The 25,085-nt window shown below is 50.9% G+C and overlaps 1 protein-coding gene across 1 annotated transcript; it reads right to left on the reverse strand.

The window, feature by feature from the left end:
• Nucleotides 1–14,768: 14,768 nt before the first annotated feature.
• On the reverse strand, nucleotides 14,769–17,131 carry LOC104063977 (forkhead box protein J1-like). Its single transcript, XM_054055694.1, is given in 3 exon segments — nucleotides 14,769–15,466; nucleotides 15,469–15,550; nucleotides 16,625–17,131. Coding segments are annotated over 3 exon segments (1,287 nt in total).
• Between the last annotated feature and the right edge of the window lie 7,954 nt (nucleotides 17,132–25,085).

A 25,085-nucleotide genomic window follows, 5' to 3' on the forward strand; every position in this document is an offset into this window, starting at 1 on the left:
TACACCTTACTTCCTAAACACAGCAGTGCCCACACAGGGTTGGTCTTTCTTCTTTAACTGTTCCTGAAGCAGCAAACACTCATCGTGGGGCCCTTGAATTGCCTTTCAAGCTGAGACTGGTTTTGGTCTGGACACTCGCAGTGCTTGAAGAATGCTGTCCTTGAAGACCATCTGTCCTGAGCTCTATGACCATGTCACAGCTCTGTCTCCCATGGGAAAGGCTCCAGCTCCACCTGCCTGTGCCCCTGGTTGAAGGAATTACTGCCCATTGGGGCTGAATTCCTGCAACTGTTGCACCAGGCAAGCTCATCCCTGCCATCAGGAAACCTGGGACCAGGCATGCAGCACTGCGTGTGTGCAAAGGCTTTGCTCAGAGCAGAGACAGGCTGGGACACAAGAGAAGTGACCGTCTTTCAAACCCCAGGTCTAAAGACCCAGGATGAAATTCCTGAATTCACTCCATGGAACACATCCTCCCAGCTTGGAGAAGTGAGATCATTCCCTGTCGCCTTCCTGCTGTCCTGCTACTGGTGGGAGAAGAAAAGTGATTCTTGTGCCCAGTTATTTTTGTAAGAGGAGCAATGACACAGCAGGACAGAAGTGTCTCTGCCAGCTGAGAGAGGGAACATCAGGGATGGCTTCAGCCTGTTTCTCAGCAGGTTCCCTGGAGCCCCAGGGGGCAGAGAAAGGGCTGCCTTGGGCTGCTCCTCTGCTGCTGAGCTGGGCTGGGCTCCTGGCACAGAGGGAGCTGGTGGCAAGTGGGCAGTGCTACAAAGAGCCATCTCTGGGCAGGAGCAGCTCCTCTGCAAAGCCCAGCAGGGCTGAGGGCACTGTGTGCAGGCAGTGAGAGGAGAGGAGGGAGGCACAGAGAAGGGAAAGGCAGGGTGGGGTGGGAGGAAAGAGGAGGCTTCATTTGGAGAAAATCTTCACAGCCCTTCTCAAGGTGAGTCTCTGGGTGCAGGACAGTGCAGGTGCAGTTCCTGGAGGGATCTCCTAAATCTGGCACAGCCACAGCCTGTGGGATCTGTCAGGAGGGCTGTTGCTGTTTCTCCAGCAGAGAAAAAAATAGAGTCAGTGCTCAGCCTGCCTGGGGAGTTCCCCATGGAGGCACAGAGAGAAGGTATGGGGGGGAAGAAGCACCTCCTGGCAGGAGAGGGTCTTTCAGGAGGGTTCTGTGTGAGTCAGGGCTACCCACAGCTCCAAATGCCTTCAGGATATTTCTAAGAGGACATTCTAAAGGGGAGAGCAGAGCAGAGATTACATTAAAGATCAGGAACTTCACTGAGTTTGCCTTTTCACTTTCCTGCCCTTGGGGAATTTCAGTGGAAAAATAGAAGAAAAGGCTGTCATGATTGAAGACATCACCGAGACTCCTGAGCTGTGTCCTTGAGTGGTCAGTAGGTCTGATAGGAGCCTCCAAAAGTGTCTCCAGTTCCTCCTTTGCCCACGGACACCACCAGCATCAGCTCTGCTGGACCCACCAGGCTCAGTCTGTCCTGTCCTTTTCTGCTTATAAACAAGACCCTGTGCCCAGCTTTGCCCGGCAAACAGGCAGGTTTGTGTAGGGCCAGGGGAGAGCAGAGAGGGTCAGATAGGGTCTGTGAGCACTCACAGGGAAAAGACATGGGACAGTGAAACACCTCCCAGGAGGAAAATCTCCAGCGGAAGGCATTAGATCACGGAATGAGAGGAGAATTCATACAGAGATGTTCTGGGAGGGAGAATTCAGAGAGGTCTGTGTGATCCCCTCCAGAGCAGCCCCTTCCTCTGAGCAAGCGCCCTGGCCTCCTCTCCCACCCAGCAAAGCCTCTGCCCTCAGGGCTCTGGGCTCCAGGGCTGAACCCCCTCCTCTGCAGCCACAGCTCCAGTGCCCTCTCCAGAGCCCAGGGACTGAGACCACCTGCCCGGCAAGGTTGGTATCTGGGAGGGGGCGAGCACAGCTGGGGAAGGGGAATGCTGTCTGTGTGCCTGGCTGCCTCTGCCCTGGCCTCTCTCAGCCAGACCCTCACTCTCTTGCTCCATTTCTCCCCTTGTCTCCGTTCTTGCTGTTGTTGTCTCGTTCTCCCTGCCAGGCTCCCTAGGGATGGAAGTTGCAGCTGTACATTCACCCACAGCCCTGGGTGGCTCCTTTCCTCACATTGTGTCCATGTGAACCCGTGTCCCAGCTTTGCTTTGAGTTGTGAGGCTGTGGGCAATGCAGTCAGTGGGGCTGGGGAAGGAGCTGAATCTCCTCTAATAAAATGCCATCCTGAGGACACTTGGCTCTCCTTGAGATTTCCTTCCAAGCTCTGAGCTTCCCTCCGTTATGCAAACCTGTACCACAGCATCTTGGTGTGACCTGAAAGCCTCATGGAGAAATGCAGAGTTGCTGCAAGAGAGAAACTGTTGTTGGGTGGGTGAAAGGAGTCGGGTGTGTCCTGGGCTGGAAGTGGGGTGCTCAGACCTTAGGAAAGGGTGCGGCATTGAGTGGTGTAAAGTAGATCCTTCTGCTCTCAGCTGGGCCTGGTGTTTTTTTCAGAAGAACATGGGAGTGTGATCTGCCTCCATGTCAGAAGGATGTAATCCCAGGGCAGCTGAGACTAAGAACAAGGGACAGAGCAGCTCCCCTCCCTCTGCACTGAGCCACAGGCAATGCTCTCACCTTGCAGGATTCCCTCTCTTCTCCCAGAGTGCAGCAGAGATGCTGAGTGGTTCTGACAGCCAAGAGCACTGCCCAGTGCAGATGCTGACAGGCCCTGCAGAGCAGGGCTGACCCCTCACAGCCAGCGGGCAGAGGCCCTGCTCCTCCCAGCACATTCAGCTGGCACCAAGCAGGGCTCCAGGCACGGAGCTGAAGGAAGGGCTGTGATAAAAGGGACAGGGTGTGAGCAGCAGGGAGAGGAGAAGGAGAAATGGCTCAATGATGATCTCCTGGGAAGGGAAAAGCAGTGGAGAATGTGCTTTGTGAGAAATGGCTTTGATTTTGCTCAGAGACATCTCCTCTAAGCTGTCACTGTCTTTTTCTTCTTGTTCGGTGCTTCGCATCCAGAGGCAGCAGATGTCCAACAGTAGCTCCATCACCCAGTTCCTCCTCCTGACATTCACAGACTCACAGGAGCTGCAGCTCTTGCACTTCTGGCTCTTCCTGGGCATCTACCTGGCTGCCCTCCTGGGCAACAGCTTCATCATCACCACCATCACCACCATCACCTGTGACCACCACCTCCACACCCCCATGTACTTCCTCCTCCTCAACCTCTCTATTCTTGACCTCGGATCCATCTCCACCACTCTCCCCAAATTCCTGGCAAATTCCCTCTGGGACACCAGGGCCATTTCCTACTCAGGATGTATTGCACAATTCTTTCTATTTATCTTCTTGCTTTCAGCAGAGTATTCTATTCTGACCATCATGTCCTACAACCGCTAAGTTGCCATCTGCAAACCCCTGCGCTATGGGACCCTCCTGGGCAGCAGAGCTTGTGTCCACATGGCAGTAGCTGCCTGGGCACTGGGATTCTCACTGCTCTGCTGCACACGGCCAATACATTTTCTCTGCCCTTCTGCCAGGGCAATGCTGTGGACCAATTCTTCTGTGAAATCCCCTAATTTATCAAGCTCTCCTGCTCACACTTCTACATCAGGGAGGTTGGATTTATTGATGTTAGTGTCTGTTTATTTTTTGCATGTTTTGTTTTCATTGTGGTGTCTTATGTGCAGATCTTCAGGGCAGTACTGAGGATCCCCTCTGAGCAGGGACGGCACAAAGCCTTTTCCACGTGCCTCCCTCACCTGGCCGTGGTCTCCCTCTTTGTCAGCACTGGAGCATTTGCTTACCTGAAGCACCCCTCCATCTCCTTTCTATCCCTGGACCTTGTGGTGTCAGTTCTGTACTCAGTGGTGCCTCCAGCATAGAACCCTCTCATCTACAGCTTGAGGAACCAGCAGCTCAAGGATTCAGTGTGGAAACTGGTATCTGGAGGGTTCTCTGAAGCAATGAGCTTCTCATCACTTTCTGCCTAGCAGTTATCCTGCAACTCATGGCAGGCCCAGACTGACTTCTGTATTGGTCTTGGTGTTTTTTTTCAGTTGGTTTAAACTTGTCATTCTGTTTTTAATTCACTGTCTTATTCTCTTTTCTTACTGATTGGCTGTGTAAATGAGGAGATGTTCTTCCAATAAAGTGTGTTTCAACAAAATAAAGGCATATTCAAGGTCTTTTCTTTCCTGATATCTTTCCTCAAGGCCTTTCAGGAGCTGCAGGGACAGTTCCTCTGGGCTTGAGTGGAGGGCAAAAGAGTCCCAGCACGGCAGCCCTGCCAGGCACCAGTGCTTGATCTCCCCAAATTGTTTTCTCTCCACTTCCACACTCTCCTCCTCACCCCTTGCCTTGCTGGAAGGCCTGAGGGTTCTGAGCTTGGTCACAGCGGTGTTGCGTGGCAGTGCTGTGCCCGCAGGCAGGGACAGGCAGTTGGCACTTGTGGGACAGAGCTGCCTCCACAACAGCCTTTCCATAGAGCAAGGGAATGTCCTCAGGGCAGTGCCTGAAGGCTTAGGGCTTCTGCTTAAGTTTCTCTTAAGAACATGCCAAGGAAGTGACTCAGAGATGAAAACACCAGTGTTCAGCTGAAGAGTTTTGGTGTGCGAGGCTGTGCCAGGCTGCAGAGCACTTGCTCTTCTCCAGAGAGGTCAGATCCAGCCCGGGAAGAAAGCAGAGGTGGGTGCAGGATATTAAGAAGGTAGATCCAGCACACATGTGTGCCAGTTTAATGCCAGCTACACCTCCACCCACTGTAAGCTTGCCAAGACCATGTAGAAGCCTTTTACTGCAGTGTAAATGACCTGACAGATAAACCTGTTCTCACTCTGTACACCACATCTGCTGTGCTCCTGGGCTGTACATGGCAGAGCAGCTCTGACCTCCCGGCAGCATAAGGTAGAGGTTTCGTGTGTTTCTCGGTGGTATAGGCTGCACCCCCCTTTCCTTACCCTGCCAGGCAGCAGCTTTCCTTCATTTGTCTCTTTGTCCCACAGATGAAATCTGAGTTTGTGCCCCAGCACCCGGACATCACAGAATCATCCTAGGTCTTTACAGTCCCCGAGAAAAGTGTTTCAGTCCCACTCCTGTTGGTGTGAAATGCCAGAGTGACTCTGTACAGACCCCACCTGAACTTCCACTTGCTGTTGATTGGAGATCACCCTGGTTACCCTTTACACCTCTCCAGGGGCTCAGCAGTCCCATTATTCCAGCAGGCTCTTCCTTCTCCATGAGAAAGCTGGAAATGGAAGTGGGCTCTTGCGAGCAGAGCATCCAGCTCCTGGCACCCAAGTGTACAAGGGAGAGGAAGGTGAAGAAGGTCTGTGTCAGGAACAGGGCATGTAGTTGGGGCTGTTTCCAAGAGGGAATTGGAGGATGGTGCAGGGGAGCCCGGGGGATCAGAAGTGTGTTTCCATGTCGGCATCCTGAGTGTGCCATGCTGCAGGCAATGGTCGTTGCTGCAAAACTGTCTGCTGGGCTCAGGCAGGAGCGCAGAGGGCAGTGGTAGTCCATTGGCCAGAGAAACAAAAGTTTTTCAGCAGCTGCCTTGTCCTCTCTGCAGGGCATGAGGTACAGCAGACTATCTGCATGATCAACAGCGAGAAGGAAGCCTTCAGCTTTGCTTTCAGAAAAAGCTCTCTCTTCTCAGAGGGCTGCAAAGTGCAAATAGAACCCCTGAAAGGCTCCATCGCTCCTCTTTCAAGGTAACAGGGCTCACCATCCAGATTTCCTCTCCCACGTGCCAAACACAACACTGTCATTTTGCTTTTGAGGCTCTCTCCCCTCTGCAGTCACCAGGTGACTCTCAGCTATAGCGTGCATGTGCCTTGTTCTGTTCCTTCCCACTGGAAACAGGCTGAAAGTGCAGGTTTCTCCATCGAGTGTCTGTGTCTGAGTTACCCTGGTCTTCTAGACAGCCTTCCTGGAGCAATTCAGGCATTTGATCTTCTAGATTTCATGACCAAGACGTGTTTTGGGGTTTGACGCCTGTGACCCTGCTGAGCCAGCGACCTTAAGTATGCAAGTCTCCTCTCTTCTCTGTGTTCCTTTAGTCACCAAGAGCACAAAGCACACATGCAGCATTTAAGCCCATCATGAGGGATAGCAACAGCCTTACGGAAGTAGATGTTTTCCAGATTTGCCTGTCTGAAAATGGATACTCTTTTCTTGCAAACTGCAGCTGTAAGTAGTGATCAGACATGGCTACAAGTTCAAGCAGTGTCACAGGTCACCAGCTCATCTCTTCACCCACTATGGCTGTCCCTGTGCCCACTCAGAGCCTGCCTGGGTGTAGCACCAGGCAGCTTTGCTGTGGCTTTAAAGATGCTACATTTTAGCTTGCCACTGGGTGTGAGATAAGAGAGCAACCTGCATCAATTACTGTGGCTTACCTGAGAAGTGTTAATTCCTTAAGCCCCTGTGTTTGGTTGTGTTTGATCCCACATCCAGAAATTACGTTGTAATTACTCACAGAAATTCCAGTTTGGTGGCTCCTGCATTGCACATTTGTCATGGGAGCTGGATGATTCCTCTTTTCAAAGAGGATATCACTGTTGCCATATAGATGGGAGACACTAGAGATCTGTGAGTGCCCTTCTCTGTGTTTGGGACAGAAGTGGGATCTTGTGGCACGTGGGCAGAGTAGTAAGGTCGGTGTTAGTTCAGCGTTTGCTGCCTTTTTGCTGCATCCTCTGCCATTTCATTGCACACATCATCATACCCTAAACAGTTCTCACCAAGCTTTGCTCCATAGAGGGAGGCAGGGTGGAGTGCTCTCCCAAGCCTTGAGTCTCACCACAGCCATTGCACAGCTTCTATCCCGTAGGGTGGGCGATGTGGGGCCACAATAGCTGAGAGACAGTGAACAGAGCAAAAAGAGTCTTCTCTCCCCAGGCTTCCCATTACGGTTGTCCTCACACCAACACGAGAAGGAGAGGCAATCTTCAACCTCAACTGTGGTGTCAACAGGAAGAGCCAGACCCTATCCTTGAATATCAAGGCCACCGGCTGCAGCAAAGTGGAGAGACAGAGGGCTGTGCTTCATGCTGCAGAGAAGCAGCGAAATGTTAAGTGATATAAAGCAGAGTTTTTACAAAGTTTGATAACAAATGCAACCATGATTTTCAAGGTTTGCTGGCAAGGTACGTTTGCTTATGTACTGCACAGAGGACAGGGTCAGACTCCCTCCCGTTGAGCCATAATGTTCAGAGAGGACGCCCTTGTGTTCTAAACCCCTCCTCAGAGAGACTCCAGGGAGGGGCGACTGGATTGAGACTTAGCCAAAGAGTTGGTCAACAGTTTATGTGTAAAGGATCACATCCATGCAGTCATATCCAAGCCATCTATCCTTTGTACCTCTAAGCCAAGATCACAAATTCCCCTAAGTCCCTCTCTGAGGTTTGTTGAGGCAAGGATTCTCTCACCCTCGAGGAGTAATTGTGAGAGGTGTCCTTTTCCAGGGGACCTCCTGATGTGCAGCTTCCTTTTGTTTCAGGAGAGCTCAAAGGGCTCTTGGGCTGCTCGCTCCTTATGCAGTGAGATAATTGACTCACAGTCACATTTCCACACTGATCACAGGGGCCAGGTTCTTGCAGATTTGCCAGGTGGGTGCATTACCATGGATCAGCCCTTCGCTGTTGTGTTATCTGTCTCCCCCAAAATCACCATGAGGTGGATGCAGCCCTCATGACAATCACCAGCCATCAAAAACCCCACTGGTGATTATCGCTGGATGAAGATCTATGGGAAAAAGTGAAGCTCAAGGGGAGCCAAACATCACGTTGATAAAGAACATTGGTCTATAAAACAATAATAGATGGAGTTTTTAAACATAATAGATACGAGGCCATAGGAGATATATGGTTACCCAGAAACAATACATTGTTGAAATATATTGTTGCCAAGAAACTTTTACTGGAAGGATGGGATGTCATCCACAGGACGGGAACAGGCTGGAGAAGTGGGGCTGTGAGAACCTCATGAAGTTTAACAAGGCGAAGGGCAAGGTCCTACACCTGGGTCAGGGCAATCCAATCAGTGCATGATGGGAGATGACGTGATTGAAAGCAGCCCTGCGGAGAAGGACCCTGGGTACTGGTCGGTGAGAAGCTTGACATGAGCCGGCAGTGTGCACTCGCAGCCCAGAAGGCCAAACATATCCTGGGCTGCATCCAGAAAAGCGTGGCCAGCAGGGCGAGGGAGGGGATGCTGCCCCTCTGTTCCTCTCTTGGGAGAACTCATCTGGAGTCCTGTGTCCAGTTCTGGAATCCTCAATGTAAGAAGAAGATGGAGCTGTTGGAACGGGTCCAGAGGAGGCTGTAAAGATGATCAGAGGGCTGGAGCACCTTCCATATGAGGACAGGCTGAGAGACTTGGGCTTGTTGAGCCTGGAGAAGAGAAGGCTCTGAGGAGACTTTATAGTGACCTTCCACTACCTGAAGGGGCTACAAGAAATCAGGTGGGGGAGTATTTACAAGGGTTTGTAGTGACAGGACAAAGGGCAATGGCTATAAACTAGAGAGGGGCAGATTTAGACCAGACATAAGGAAGGATTCTTTACCATAAGAGTGGTGAGACACTGGAACAGAAGTGGTGGCTGCCCCATCCCTGGAGGTGTTCAAGGCCAAATTGGATGGGCCTTGGGCATCCTGATCTAGTGGGATGTCCCTGCCCATGCCAGGGGGACGTGGAACTAGATGATCTTTAAGGTCCCTTCCAACCCTAACTACTCTATGATTGTATATTCCCAGTAAGAATTTCTTTCAAGTTATGGGATGTTACAGCAATATGATGTATTTTAACCCTTCTGTCAAGCAATGTTGGAATGGGGCAGCAATCTCACATAGTGCTTTCTGATATTTGTGTGTCTCTGCATTGCAGGATCCAACCAATTCAGTGTCTGCATGGATTTGCGTAGAACTGGTGAGACAGGAAAGAACTGCTGTCAGTTAAAGGAGAAGGAAAGAGGCTCAGAAACACATTTAAAGACATTTTTGAGTGCCCATAGAAGAAAGTCCCACCGGTAACTAATTTATTCAATTAAAGCAGTGAAAAACAATAAACTGGGAATTCCTGGTTGTCTGTGTACAAGTAAACATAAAGAGTGTTGGAGATCAACACGGAATTATATGCCATCAGAGCCTCATTCAAACAGGAATTGATGCCCAGTTTGCAAGGGGTGTCAGCATGGATGATCAAGTAAATGGTCTGACAGTCTTTGCAGGCTTCTGCTTTACACCCTTCCAGTAACACTCAATTGCTCTTTGTTCAGCTCAAAAGGAGCCCAAACTCTGTCCTTTATGCAGTCACCCCTATCTGTGACAGTGGCGTGTAAGGGTGGTACCAAGAAAGCAGCAGTGTGAGTGAAAATAAAGAAGGAAAATCTGTAGAATTTCCTCTGTAGGTGCTGAGAAGCTGAGGGCAAAGAGGGAGAGGAGCCCATTGCAAATGTCACTCAGCAACCACAGGGCTCCAGGAAGCAGCACAGAGGTTGCAGGGTGGGATTAGAGCCATTGCAGAGATGGGATGGAGATGGGGAATTGAGAGGTGCGGAGAAGGGATGATGTCTGAGGACTGGAGCACCTTCCATACGAGGACAGGCTGAGAGAGCTGGGCTTGTTCAGCCTGGAGAAGAGAAGGCCCCTGAGTCCTATGGGAGCCCTGCAAGAGCCCCACAGGCGCGAGGGCATTGTCAAACCCTTCAGGTCAATTCTAGTCAGGTGCTTAAGGAATAGGAACAACTCGGGGGCTTCACCAGTGAGAGCTGGAAGATCAGCTGGATTTAGTCATCTAAGGTACCAGTTGTGACATAACAATGGAACCGTCACCAGGCTGCTGGAAGCAGGGGCTGGCAGAGTTGTCGCCGTGAGGACAGAGGCTTTGATGCCTCAGACACCCCTACTCTGACCATCAGCCATGGCAGGTACAGCAGCTCCTCATGGTGCTCCTGTCCTCTGGGTAAAACCCCAGCCCACTCTGCCCGCTGAGATTTCACCCCATCACACCTCTTTGCTTCCCCCGACAGAAAGGTTCCCTCTGCAGCTTCTGATGGCGTCAGAAGTGCCCAGCGTGAGCTTCACTGCCCCAGCTCTGCCACCAGCGGTCACTGCGTGGGTGCTGCCCTCTGTCCCGGGGCTGCCACTGTCCTGTGAGCCTGTCCATCTCCACCCTGGCAGCTACCAGCTGGACCCAGCCAGCACCAAGCAGGGGCAGCCAGGGCCCGTGGGGTTCCCGGGACAGCTGAGGCATCTCCTGACCATGAACCAGGTCCTCTGTGGGGAGCAGCTCCCTGCCTCTGGCTGGGGACAGCAGGAGTTGGTGGGGACATCAGTGCCCCCCAAGCTGATGGGGCTGGGGCCATCAGCCGTGGTCAAGGGAGAGGCACTCTGTCCCACAGCCATGCTCCAGCAGGGGCCAGGCACCCTCGCCAACGCCTTTGCGCAGCAGGACAGTGACACCAATGTCAACACTGTGCTCTCCGGGCTCCACACCGTGGATGGCATAGACTCTGTCCTCGATGTTCTCGGCAGCCCCAGCTTGTTCACCTCTGCAAACCAATTCCCCAACCTCTCTGAGTACATACTGAAGAACAACTGCCTCAAGGAGGGAGCGGTGGTTGTGGGACTGGGGGACAGCGAGGGCACCATCCCTGATGTCCCTGATGTCCCCAACGGAACCACCTCCCTCAACAAGCTCCATCACCTCTCTGAGTCCAGGGCAGATAGTGGCTGTACCGTGGCAGGAGCGATAGTATCGATACTGGGAGACGTCAACCCCTTCTGGGGAGTGGGGCCCATGTCCCCCTTGCTGGACACGGAGTGGAAGCAGGGCGGAGCAGCGGCGGTCCTTCCCTCCCTACTGCCAGGGGGTCCCGTGGAGCCTTCTCAGGAGAGTCCTGTGGAGACTGCAAAGGAGATTCGTGCAGAGAGACCCCGGGAGGATCCCCTGGAGGCTCTCCTGCAGTGGCCCTGGCTGAGCCCCCTGCGCGTCCCACTGCTGAGTCCCCTGGCCAGCCCCCCAGCTGCCCCTCAGCCTCTTCCACCATGCATGGACCAACCAGGTGAGGAGTTGCTGTGGAGGCAGCCCCGGGTGGGTTTGACCTGCTTGCCACTGCCTCCAGCTGTCGCCTCCAGCCGAGAGGACCCCAGATTGGGCAAGGCGGGTGGCAAACAGGGCAAGCGTCCCGCGCCAGCCATCAGCCATCAGATGCAGGAGGTGTCTCCAGAGGAAAACACCCCGTCCAAAAGGAGGAGGGTCGTGTGCCAGGTGGCAAAGCACCCCCAGACCCTGCAGGAGGGGAAGGCAGGCAGGGACAGGGCAGCACTGGGCGGCAGTGGGCAGCCTATGGGCAGCAGAAAGCAACAAGCCAGTGGCAGCAAGCGCAGGGCATCTGAGGACACCAATGTGCCCCACGTGGCCCTCAAGTGAGCCAGAAGCTCAGAGGACAACGGGGGACAAAACACCCTGCAATCCATACCCGCGTGCCCGCCTCACACTCTGCTCATCCCGAAGGCACAGAGCACGGATACGTGTAAACTGTGGCCCCAGGACCAGCTGCTGAGCAAAAAACACTGGAGAAAAATAGTGCAGGGACCAACGGTGCCCACGACAAGAGCTAAAAGGCGCTCTTGCTCAGCTCCATCCAGAGCTTCCACCAGCTGGGGCAAAGAATGAAGGTGGTGGGGCCGGTGCGCCAAGTGCCCCCCCTGCAGCCCCAGCCGGGCCCCAGAGCGCCCCCCAGACTGTCCCGGCCCCCGCCGGCTGCCCCGAGGCCCAGCGCCAGGCCGGCTGCCTCCAAGCCCCCGGCCGATGGACACAAGGATGTGGCCCTTGCAGGGACATTGAGCGGCGAGGTGCTCACAGAGGCTGCCGCCCAGCCCCAGCAGCCGAGCTGGAGGCGCCGGTCACCCACGGGGGGCAGAAGCCCACAGAACAGGCTGCCACAGCCGGCGCGCATGGAGCCGTGGCTGCCTTGCCGTCCCGAAGACTCCGTGCCACACGTCACGCCCCGCTGGGAACGGGCAAAGCCCACCCTGCTGGAGGAGCAGGAGGAGTCGGTGCCCATCACAGCTGAGCAGCGGCCCGAGCAGGAGCACGGGAAGGGTCTGGCACAGCAGGAGAGGCAGCGGGCAGCCCTGATCACTGGGACCTGATGGACACAGGACGATATTGACTGGGATGGGTGGAAGGTCTGAGCTTGACACCGAGACTGACAACATGTACGGCGTGGAATAACCCGATGGTCAAGCACTGTCTCCTGCAGCACCACGCACAGAGGCAGGGACCTGCACCCTCCCACTCCAGCCCAACCCTCCCCCAAATCCCCATTTCTTTCTTAATTCATTAAATGAGTGCAGTTTTTGCTTGCTGGCGCCTCTCTCTGCCTGTGGTCATTTGCACAGCGGGAGGGGGCGGGTATTCACGCAGGGTCTGCCCACCCAGCGGGGAGCTTAGCTGGGCTGGCGATGGCCACCAAGAGGATGGGGAGATGGGGCATCACTCCAGGCTGTAGGCGCCTGTGGGTGAAACCACCTTGATTTGCATCAGCGCCAGCAGGATGGGGGCCTCCACTACCGGCATCACCATCATTGCCCAGCACCAGCATCACTGCCAGCGAGCTGGATCTGGCCCTGGGACGGAGCCAGGAATGCCCCAGGAGCCCAAGCTGGGATTTTAAGAGCCCAAAAGGAATACCCTCTGAGATTAAAGCACTGCAAAGGATTAGAAAAGTTAATGCATTTGCAGCCTTGAGAATTCCCATACAGGTATAAACAGAAGAAAGGGGTCAGGAGTTTGGCAACGCCTGGACCGTTGCCATAAATCTCGAGAAGACTGTCACTTTACAACTTGAATATTGGGGGTAAACCGATAACATCAAGGAAACAAGGAAACCAGCAACCCAGTGCACAGAGGAGATGTTTGACAACAGTAAATGCCCCCATTCGGATCTTCTCCACAGCCTCCTTGATCACAATAAGGGATTAACGCATTCATAAGGTATAGCCTCAAGCTTTCAGCACTGTTGGTGATGGTTTGAGTGCTTGGTTAGTGGGTCATTCGAGAACTACTTTTCAAGGTCTTTTTTTGTGGCCTGATGTTATTAATTCTGATTTTACCGGACAAATACAACTTACGGTTCATAATCCTTTTCCACCTGTGGATATTTCACAAGACAGTTGTATTGCTCAATAAATACCATTTCAAAGATTGAATCAGAGAAAGTTGGCCTTCAAGTCACACCTGAAAAAATCCAAACTTGTCCACTACGGAAATATCCGAACTGGAAAATTTTAGATGCCCCAATTGAGCCTCAGAAAATTAAATTGCAGACAGTAGTCAAAACTTTAAATGATTTGCAAAAACTCCTAGGAACAATCAATTGGGTTAAATCTTATTTGGGTATCACTAATGCAGAACTAAGTCCGTTATTTGATCTTCTTAAAGGGGACGTGGGTTTTACAGCCCCTCACACCCTTACGGATGAAGCACAAAAGCTTTGGGCAAAGTTAAAAGCCAATGTGAGCCTTTTCAGGAGCTGTAGGATTCTGCTGTCCCTGTAGAGCCACTTCTGGGGAAACAGTCAAACTCTCAGGACAAACATCTGCTCCAGATGCTGGAGAAGCCCTGCCCTGGACAGCAGACAAGGTAGAGCCCTTGGAGAGTTCCCAAGCAAGCTTTAGTGACTGCAACGGCTCTAGGATTGCCCAGGACAGGGCTTTTTTGGCAGTACATTCTGGAGGCTCCTGGTAATGCAGTTCCCGGGCAGGGCTCAGATGAAGGGGAGTTGCCCATCACTGCTCTCTTTGGTCTCTCCCCATTGCTCTCGGCCCACCTAGAGAAGAATGCACAGCCTGGCCCCAGCCAGCCTCGCACACATCCCTGCATCCTGAGCCAACCTGCCCTCCCTGGGGGGATTCCCAAGCCTGCTGTGCCCTGACCCACCACCTCCTCCCTGAATGCACGGGCAGCCGAGCGTCCGCTGCTTTTCTTCCCGGCCTTGGCAGAGCCCAGCGGCTCCTCAGTGCCATTGGACCCATGAGGCTACAGCTATTCCTGCAGCTTATGCACAGCTCCACTCGCTGTCCTGTAGCCTGGAGGGCTCTGAAGCCGCTTTGTGTTTCTAAGGGCTTGTACAAGGATGGGTGGGTGCGTGACATCAGCAGAGGGACAGAGTCGGGCACTCACACCGTGTCACCCCCAGAGCTGCCCGCAGGGACAGGGAAGGATGCTCCAGGGGCTGGGAGCAGCTCCCAGGCCTCGGGGCACAGCCACCCTTGTGCCACAGAGAGCGTCTGACCGTTGTCATGCAGGTGGTGCTTTGTGCATCAGTTTTCCCCTCATTCCCTCGCCCTGGGACAATGTCCCCAGCCGTACGCTGCCATCCCAGGGGACTTCAGTTGCCGCACACGGATAAAGCAGCAGCTCCAGGCCCCGCTCTGTTGCTCGCAGGAGCTGAAGGTGTCGGTTCAGGGCTCACACCGTGCTTTACTGGGCGGGGGGAGGGGAACGCAGAACTTGGGCTCCCACCTCCACACCCCAACATCTCCCCACATTGGAGTGCAAATTACACCAAGAGTAATGGGATTGTTTTAACACTTCTTTACTGATTCATACACTACAACTGCTCTCCATAAATACTACTTATCACGGTAAAGGTCCTAAAAGGTGCAAGAATCCAGCTCTTGTAAGTCCCAGCAGCGTCGGGGAAGCATCCTGTCAAAGCATGTGTGGGTTCTGAGGGGTGACTGACCTCTTACAAGAGGGATGCAAGGCTGCTCCAGTCACTTCCATCTGCTGGTACAGATATATCGTTGATGTCAAAGAACTGCTCCACATTGAAAGCATTGGTAAGGCAATCGCTTGTCCCTTCATCAAAGAGATGCTGCAGGAAGGAAGCGGCCATGCAGCTTTCGTCCAAGCTCAGGTTGTTCTGGTTGGACTCAGCGAGGACCTGCTCCAGCCCCTGGGGACAGTCAACGTGTTGCCCATGTACCATCACTTCAGGGTTGTGCTTTTTGGGGCTGACAGAAGGTGTGACCTCCAGATCCCCAGAAGTGGAGAAGTCCCTGTTTAGGTCCGTGTCCAAGTCCCCTTTCAGGGATCCCAGCTGGGTCTGCTCCTCCTGGGTCAGCAAGGCACAGCTGGAGAGCCGACACACCTTGGCCATTTGCTTGGGCAAGGGCTGTTTGCGCTTGAGCCCTGCTTTGACATCCACTGCCTTCCGGTTCTGGTTCTTGATAAATTCTTCAAACTCTTCCAGCAGCTGCTGTGACTCCATGCTGACAGAGAAGACTTTTTTGGAGGCACAGCCTGAAGTGGCCGGGGAGGAGTCACGCTGTGCTTCTTGCTGGGCTTTCTCGGTGGAGGCTGGGTGGATCTGCACTGGGCGCATCCTCTGCTTTTTGAAGGCACCGCTCTTGAGCCGGTCAGCGTATTGCAGGTCAAGCTTCAAAAGCCACCTCTCCCTGGCTTGCCTTTCTCCTGAGGCACCTTGATGAAGCACTTGTTTGAGGAGAGGTTGTGCCGGATGGAGTTCTAGACCAAAAAGAGAAAAAAACAAGGTGTAAAACTTGTCTGCTGGCATAGCACCTGTCTGCATGAGGAGGCTGGTGGAAAAGAACATTTGCAGCAAGAAGGAAGAGGAGGGTCTTTACACCCATGTGGCCACGGCCCCATTTACAGTGGCAACACGTGGCAGCACCATGGTGGACAGCATCATCGGGGCCCTCTTGCTTCCCCCACTTCATCTGTGCCCACTGTTATTGTTGAGGGGAAAATAGTTTGCTAAAATACAGGCACCGTGTCTCCCTGCAGCCAGGCTGATACAAACCCGATGGGCAAAACTGCAGAGACACAGGGGCTGTCCCATCCCTGCCCTGTGTATCCCCAGAGGTGCCTTCTGGCCAAGAGAAACTTGCTGTAAAATCACTGCATCCTCATCAGCCACTGCTGCAATAAGGCGGAGGGAAGACGGTGGGGGAAGGAAAAGAAAGAAAAGTGCTTATTCACTTACATTTCCTGGCGGGTTAAAGTATTAATCATTCCTCCCTGCAACAACCTCACATTATTCCAGCATCTCTGCAGAGAGGGACGGAAAACTTTCTTTCTTTCTTTAATAAACACATTGAATTCAAAGTGTGGTGATTATCCAGCCATGAGTTTGCAAGAGAAAGTCAACACACCGGCACACAGCTTCTCCCATAGAGTCCCTCCCAGAAGTTTCCCAGCACAGGGGTGGGAAATGCAGCAGCGTCCCTGCTCTGAACCTCCCCAACGAGAGATATGTCCAACAAGTAGCATCTCCCTGCAGACCCTCTCCATCCCTCTCCTACACCTGGTCCTCAGCACCCACAGTTGCTCAACCTGATGATTTTGTCTGTGCTCAGCCCTGAGGGACTCAGGACCCCACGAGAACTCCAGAAAGATGAAGTGGGAGACAGAGACACCTCCACCCCAGAGCCAAGAGGAGACACAGGGACCAACAGCCCAGTGGGACCCTCCAGCTCCAGAAATGACCCTGGGCCCTCTCTTACATGATGGAGGCTGTGAAAGGCCCTTCCCAACAAGAAGGGGAGAGGGGACAGGGCAAGAGGTCTCCAAATGTATTACCTTCCACGCAGGATCAGCTTGACGGAAGTAGCCGAAGTTGTCAGAAATCCACTTGTAGATGGCGGAGAGGGTGATGTGGGGCTCCTCGCTGGCTTCCATCGCCATGCAGATGAGGGTGGTGTAGGAGTAGGGTGGCTTGACATAAGGGTTGCTCTTGTAGTCAATGCCCTCCACCAACTGAGTGTGCATGGACCCAATGTGGTGCTCTGTCTTGGAGGTAGAGGAGGAGACGGGCACGCAGGGAGTGTGGGGTGTTCCCACGCATGCTGGGTCAGTGCCCAGGGGTGAGCACGGCACGGCAAAGCTGGGTATGCCTTCATATTAGTTGTGAAGGTCCGGGCCGCTGGGGCAGCAGGAGGAGTTGCCCATGCTGGTGCTGGTGATGGAGAAGCCCAGCAGCCACGTCAGGTTGGGCAGGCTGTCGTGCTTGTGGGGCGATTCCCTCACGATGCCCTCCTGCCCTCTGTCCTTCCCTGCCTGCTCGTGGCTCAGCCGCCCTTCAGCCATGCCTCACCGACAGCTTTTGAGATGGTGTATGTGAATCAGAGAGAAGGGATGGGGCAGATCCTGCAATGACAACAAGGAGAGGGATGAGGCTCCCTGAGGGGCAGCCGCTCTCTGGCACGCGAGCTCGGCTGGGACTGGGTGCTCCCCGTGCCGCTGAGTGAGATCCATCCCTGGGCTGCTGCGCCCCAGAGCTGTGACACCTCCCCTGGGGGCTTTAGCAGCCCTAAATCTTGGGAAAATTCACTCAAACCCACACATTCCAGCGTCACCCAAACCCTCGTGGGCCCAGCAAGGCTTGGACAAAGAAATTAATCCATAAAACAACAACAAAAACCCACCCTTATGCAACCAAAATCCAGCCCTGCCATCCCAAACAGCGGGAGTGTTTCTCCCACACGTTGCCAAGCAGGACAAAATCTCAAGATCAAAGATCTGGACAAAATGTCTTAAAGTTCCTCTATGCTTCCAGCTTCCCTCTATTCTCGGCTCTTCCCACTCCTCCCTGCTCCTGGCACCCCAACACAACCCAGTGGGGGACCGCGCAGCCCCAGCCCAGGCACACCCTGGCGCAGAGCGAGCTGCGGGTTCATCCTTGGGTTCCTGCCAGGCTGGGGAGGCAGTGTCTGGCTTCCCTGCTGGGCTACAAACCTGCAATCCTGCGTGTGTGGCAAGGAGCGAGCGCGCCGAGGCCGTCCGGGGCCGAGGAGCTCTGCTCGGGCTGTGCGGGGCGGTTGGGGCTGGAGGTCACTGCGTTGGAATGATGCTGCGCCCAACAGTCAGTGGGGGCGGGGCCAGCAGAACCCACTGCCCCGCCCCCACCAGATCACCCCCCAGAGCTGAGAAACCACGCCCTCACTGCTGAGAGACCACGCCCCCTGATGAGAGGCCACACCCCCCAGAGACAGCAGTTAAGGGACCACGCCCCCGAGTGTAATGAGGCCCTGCCCTTTGGTGTAGTAAGCCACACCCCTTGGGTGTTGCGATCCACGCCCCAAGGTGAAGCTAGGCCACGCCCCCAGACAAGAAGCCACATTGCCCGAGTCTGGTTGCATCGCCCCATCTGGGAAGACGCCCCCCCCAGGGTGAGAGAGACGCCCTTGGAGTCTGGAGGCCATGCCCCCACTGTTGGGAAGCCACGCCCATGGCAGGGAAGAGCTGGGCAGCCGCACCCCCACACGACAGGGCCAAGGAGGCCACACCCTCAGGAAAGGGAGGCCCCGCCCATTGTAGCATGAAGCCACGGCCTCCCAGGTGCAGCAGCCACGCCCCATGTGCCACAAGGCCGAGCCCCTGAGACAGGAAGTAACTGCCCCTGGTGCAGGAAGCCACGCCTTCTGGGAGCAGTAGCCACGCCCCTGCAGGACTGGAAGCCCCTCCCTGACTGGAAGTCACGCCCCCATGTAGTGGAAGCCTCCCCTCCGGGGTACAGGAAGCCACGCCCCCTGAGGCTGAAGGCCAGGCCCCATCCCTGGAGGCCTCCCACTCTTCCCAGAGACCACGCCCTCTCTCCAGAGGCTGCGCTGCCGCAGAGTGCTTCGCTTTCACCTACGGAACAGCATTTGCTGCGCCTGCAGTCACTGCAGTGAGTGTCCTGTGCTCCTTCCCTGTAGTCATTTTTCACTCTGTTTTGTTTGGTTGGTTTCTTTGCCACTCCATCTTCCCATTAACAAGGATTTGGTTTTGCTCAGTAGCAACTGAGAAAGGAATGGATCGGGATGTGAGGTGTTGGGCGTTTTTTCCCTGGAGATGTGGGTGGTTTGGGGATTCGGTTTATTTGCTTTACGAATCAAGACCTGCACAAAAGGGGCACCTGCACCCTGACAGGCACTGTCTTTGCTTTTGTTAATGGGTGAGGAGGAAAGGAAACGAAAGGCTGAAGTGTTTCCTGCTCTCTTCTGTGCCTCTTGCTGCTCTTGGTGCCTTTGGAAGTCATTTTCTGCGTGAAGGTATACAATCCCCTGGATTGAAGACTTTACCTAAAAACTTGAATGCTGTTTCAGAACTGAAACCAAGGTGTTCCCTCATTGTACCTGATCCTCTGGGAGCTGTGTGCACCGTATCCCCCCAAAGAAGCAAGCCTGGCCTTCTGTCCCCAGGCTGAAATCCACTGTCTTGCTCGAGTTTCATGTGGGTTTGATTTGTTGCCTGAAAGAAGGATGCTGGCAGTTAACTGTTACCATAACCATTTTCTTTTCCATTCTTTTAGGAGGGTAATGCCACAGGCCACTGAAACAACAATAGAAGCTGATAACCTCGAAAAGCACAATTCCTCCAACCGATACCAGGTCTCATCAACCCTGCAAAACCTTCCCACAAAGTGCCATCTGGTGCTGCAGGGTCAGAGGCTGATTCAGCTTCTGTCAGGCTGGCAAGACGAGGAGGCAGACCTGGTGAGTGTATGCCTCGCTTGTTTGTTTTTCCTTTGTTTTCTTTGGCTTTGCTTGAGTGTGGTGGTATAAAGTGCTTATAGATACTACAAAAAAACTCCTGAGGAGTTTTGAAATTAACCCATGGGAAAAAAATGAGCCATTGAAAATGTGATGGAAGAGGTCACTTTGTCAAGACACCCTTGCAGTCTGTCGTGTGTATGTACAACTCAGCAATATGTGTAGTTTTGTGACGATGCTTTGTAGAGCTTGGGCAGACACTTCTAGCTGGACTAGTGGAGCAGTCCACTCAAGTTTCCATATTCCAGAAGCAATTTTTGTGTTTCAGTTAGCAAGTAAGAAGCACTCCAAGAGTCAAATTGAACTTTAAGAACTGTGTAATTGAAGTCCACGTGGGGTGGCTGGTAAAGTGAGGCTGAAGTCCATTTCTCTTTGGCTGGAGTTTGATCAAGATGCAGTTTCATACAGTCACTTGAATGGAAGTTCTCATGTCTGTATGGGATATACTCAGATCAGATACCAAATCTGCCAAAGCCTATTATTTAATTTGTACTTGTCTTCTAAATGGTGAAGTTGAACTTTGTCTATGGTACTAAATCTACCAAAACTGTCTCTTTCAGATCAGGTGCCTGAGAAGGCAGATTCCGTGCCTCTAGCTTTAGCTTTACCTCCACACAACCAACCCTGAAATGGTTGCCCTACGTGGTACCTTTCTTGTTCCCTGAAGATCATCTGGTGTATCTTGAAACATCACGTCACTTCTTTCACGAGTATTTCTTATATCTCCTTTTATAGTAAGTTTCTGTCCTGTACTTTAAGAGTACGTTTCTGAAGAGTCTTCAAGGGAGATGATGGATCTAGCCCTTGCAGTCTTGATTTTAGTTTACTCTCCTTACCTCGTGTATGTTGAAATGTTAAGAGATGTATTGCAATATACCATAAGCAAATTTCCAAGGAATATTCAATATATTTGTTTGACTAAGTGATGATACTGCAGCAGCAGCAAAGTACCTCAAGTATTGAGACTGAATGTATTGAAAATGTTTTTCACTCCAGACTGACTAAGCAGTTGCTGAGGAGAGATGTGTGATGCAGCTGTGGAGACAGAGCCCAAAGAGCATCCTTTAGGGACAAGTGCAAGAACATTTCAACCTCTAAGGGTGCCTCTTGTACTTAGTTTGGAATACAATGTTCCTGAGTGGGCCCTTGCTCTTTAGCTTTATGCCAGTTTCCTTTGAAGCATTAGAGTCTCCACTGTTCCTTATATTATATTTGTCACTGCACAGAGGAGTGGAGATCAGGGAACCACTGCATGGTTCTCCATGCCTTGGGATATATACTGTAGTTGCTCCCTAATGCCTTAATCACAGGGATAATTCTTGTTCTCCTGGGAATTTTGCAAAGCAGCAAAGATGTGTTAGTGCATGAGGGATTTAGTCTTTGTGCTCATGGCAAAGCGATGGACTGCTAGCCCAGGCTGATGTTTAAGAGAGAAAATGGCCAAATAGTATGGAGGTTCTAATTAAAAGGATGTTTTAGTATAAAACATAAAAGCTGGTTAATAAGCTTTGCAAAGTCTGTGCTTTCTTTTCCACATTTCATGCAATGAAGTAAGCTGTAAATAGTCTTTTTTTTCTTTTTTTCTTTTTTGTTTTTTCTTTAGCCTCAGAATTTCTTAGCAGCTACTAGTGAAAGATATCTGGGAATTGCTTCGGATATTTAAATTAATGCTTTTGTTTTAGAGGGAAGTAAGTTGACCATTCAGCAGCTGTTAATTTTGATCAAAGTTAAAATCAACAGCTTTGACTACGTGTCAGTAATGTTTCTCCATTACATTCAGTTTTACAACTTTCAGTTCTAGTGTTCGTGATGTCATTTCACTGGCTTCCCAGGTATGTTCCTAGGTAGAAGTTGGTGTCTTTAATGTGAAGCGTGCCTTGAATGGGACATTAGGGATATAAAGCTGAAGATTTTTCAGAGTAATCATGATATTGGTTTGCTTAGACTTCTTAGGCATAGAGAACAAAGTGATGGATATACTCTAAAGACTGCTGAAAAGTCAGCGTGCTGCGTAGTTTGATGTATAGATACATTTTATTTTTGAGATTATTTTCTTTCACAAATTCTTAGATAACGTGACACCTGCTGTGCTTGTATTGCCCTCCTTTGTCAGTCTTAACTATTCCAGTTGAATCTGTACCTCTGTGTAAAAGGAGAATGTCTTTTTAATGCTCTTAACAGTATGGTTTTATCTAGAGATGTACCTTGATTCTGTTTTGACTTTGTCCTTTCCATTCTTTTAAGTATGTCCTGGAAGTAGTGCTTGTGTTTTCTTCTCACTTGGGTGCATTTGTCTGTTCCTCCAAAGCAAGTGGCAGCACGAGCACCTTGCAGCTCCCTTTCGAGATAGAGCTTTCTCTGTTGTCTCTGGTAGAGGATAATTCCAAGAGACATCAGACAGGAGACCACCCCTTTCATATGTAAATCTGTAGCCCGTTTGTGTTGAGCTCTAGATTCGCATCATACTGCAGACTTTATAGGTAGCTTATCTATCTTGTTAGTTAAATGTCCATGACTTCGTATGCTTGTTGATGCGAGGCAGAAGCTGGAAATTGTAGTTGACCTTTTTATTGTCATGATTTAAGTAATGCTAAGAACTTTAATATCTTTTTTATTGCAGATGCAGAGCCAACGCAATCTGAATCAGCACCTGCGAGCAATGAGTTGAGGCCCCTGTTTCAGGGATGTAATAAGTAACTTGAAGCTTTATTTCTTCCAAGTAATTTGTATTTATGTTTCCATTATTTCCATGGATTTTAGCTTACTTTTTATAGTTGAACTCATCCCTGATTGAGAAGTTAATTTGACTGGTTGAACATTTCTGTGATTGATTACAGCAAATTTTTAAAGAAAAACAGCCATCAGTGCATTTTCCCACACTTTTTCTTAATATAAGAAATGAAGTAAAGCAAAACTGAAGTTCTCTCCCACACCGGACTAGTGCGCCTTTGCTGTTTTCCAATTTGAGCAGAGATGAGCGTGATATCAATGTGTCCAAACCAGCAACTTTTGTTATTTAACTGCAGTTGTACTCATGACCCGTGTCATAAAAAGAGGTGAAGGGAAACTGTGCGGTGTGAAATGTGGACAGAAAGAATTTAATTGGTTGGGATACTTGCAGTAAAAATGTCAAACATTCACTGGAAAAATGGCTTTTTAGTTGCAAAAGCACATTGTTTAGACCAGACATTCAGCTTTCCAGGACAATTTTATTGCTATGCCTGCTGCACACCAACTAGCTGATCAGTCGGGATGTCCAGCTACACGATTAAGACCTGGTGTAATTTTCTTTTATAGTCTTGTTATATAGAAATGAATCACTGGGTAGCAGTAGCGCGGACTTGAGCTATGCACGATGTCTCCACTTTCCGCTGTGAAATAAGAATTTATTTATCCTGTTTTGACAGCAACAAAACCATTGTATCCTAGATCTCTGGGTTCACACCAGCAAATGAGTTTGTACTTTGAAAGAGCAATGTATGTAAATTATTTTAATATTCTAGAAGAGTTAGATACATTAGCACTTGTTCCTTTACCTGCTTGAATTAGGTTCTGTCCTTGAAAACTTATGAAGAATTATTTATTACCAAGCCCATTAGAAAGAGGATGCAAGTTCAATAAGGTATTTTTTTTTCTAATTCTATGAGAAGTGAGGTTTCAATAATAAGAAGCGTGATTTTTTGTTACCATTTCAGAATGCATTCTGTACAGCTTTGTATCAAAGAGCTGAAGATTTTAGCATGTATTACTGAATATATATTTATTCAAACAGAATGTTTAAGGGATTTGTCTTGACAGTGTTTTTCTTTAGAACTTTGTTAGGAAAGTTGATTGGAAATCGGTAAAGTTACTGCTAATCTGAACCCTCAGAATTTTCAGTGAAAGTTTGTGGCAGTTTTGCTGTTGACGTTGTTAGACCCAGCATGTGAATCAATCTTTGTTGTTCATTCTAACCAATAATTTAACGAAGTTATATTTACAGAACTAGAAGGCTGAAACGCGTGAAGGCACCCAGATGTGCAGCTATGGGTTAGTCTGCAAGATTTTGCAGATAGAAACCAGCTTACATTAGCTGTACTTGGTGGTGGAGGGAGGAGGTAGGGGCTGGAAATTACTCCCTTGTATCTGTTTTCACTCACTGTTTGTGTTGTGGATTGTGTTCAGTTACATTGAAAGCATTAATTTTACTCCGAAAGCAGAGCTTTTGGTGAAATGTATTTTTCTAGGCTGGAGTAGCAGGGGATGCCAGAGAGAGAGCTCATAGTATGAAACCTGACCAGTGGAAAAAACTGTCGCTACAAATAAGCAGTAAAGAATAAGCTTGAGTAAAGAAACTGTGTATGTATAACAGTCAAATTGTTGATGCCCCTCTGCTCCGCCCTGGTGAGACCTCCGCTGGAGCCCTGCGTCCAGTTCTGGAGTCCTCAGCACAGGAAGGACATGGAGCTGTTGGAGCGAGTCCTGAAGAGGCCACGGAGTAAACAGAACAGATGTTACAGGCACAGAGCATAAATAACTTCACTGCGCAGCATATGTAAGTCCAAGGAACTGCCAAAACAAACAATATTTTTTGCACATCAACAAGAGCATTAAATACTGGATATCAGAAAAAAATTCTTCACAGTAAGAGTCATTGGGTACTGGAACAGCTGCCCAGGGAGGTGGTCGAGTCGCCTTCCCTGGAGGTGTTTAAGGAACGGGTGGATGAAGTACTTAGGGACATGGTTTAGGGAGTGTTAGGAATGGTTGGACTCGATGATCCAATGGGTCCTTTCCAACCTTGTGATTCTGTGATTCTGTGATTCAACGCACAGGAGTCCGGAATATCTATGGACGGGGAAAGTACAAAGAATTATCGGGGGGGATGGGGTGCAAGTCAAAACCCAGCCGAGCAACACCAGCATGGTGATGAATTATTGGGATCAATAAGAGAATAAATATGGAAAAGAAGACGTCGTTAGAAATTGCTGGAGGTCTTAAAAGCAGAACATGATGGTGAAATCCTAATAGCTTTAAGAAGGTATTAAAAAGGAATGGAACAAGACCGAGCCCTCTAAACTCCTCCTTGAAACCTGTTCTTACAGCCTTTAATCCTGTGGGCAAGGAAGGAAAGATGCAGGGATGAAGAGCTTTTTGGTTGCCTTGTATTGAGTGACATTCCAATGACTGGAAAACAAAAAGCTCTTTGCTTCAAGAGGTGAAAGCAGGCGGACAGAGCAGACTCAGCAGCCTAGGCAGGAGTTACACAAACGTGATACTTTCTGTGTTCTCAGGACAGGCTAACGCTTTACTGCAGATCCTTTGCTGTTAACGTTATGCTGTTTGTCCACAGTCAAACACCGTCCTGCGACACACAACCGGCCCTGGGAAAACACCATATTGTCTGGGATCACAGACATACCCTAACGTGGTGTCTGGTCCTTGGAGCTGTTAATGGGTAAAGGAGGACACGTCCTAAACAGCTTTCTGGCACAGGCGCTGTGTGACCATCTGTAAAGAGGGAAGAG

This window comes from Cuculus canorus, unplaced genomic scaffold, assembly GCF_017976375.1.
Source record: "Cuculus canorus isolate bCucCan1 unplaced genomic scaffold, bCucCan1.pri scaffold_54_arrow_ctg1, whole genome shotgun sequence".
Classification (NCBI taxonomy): Eukaryota; Metazoa; Chordata; class Aves; order Cuculiformes; family Cuculidae; genus Cuculus; species Cuculus canorus.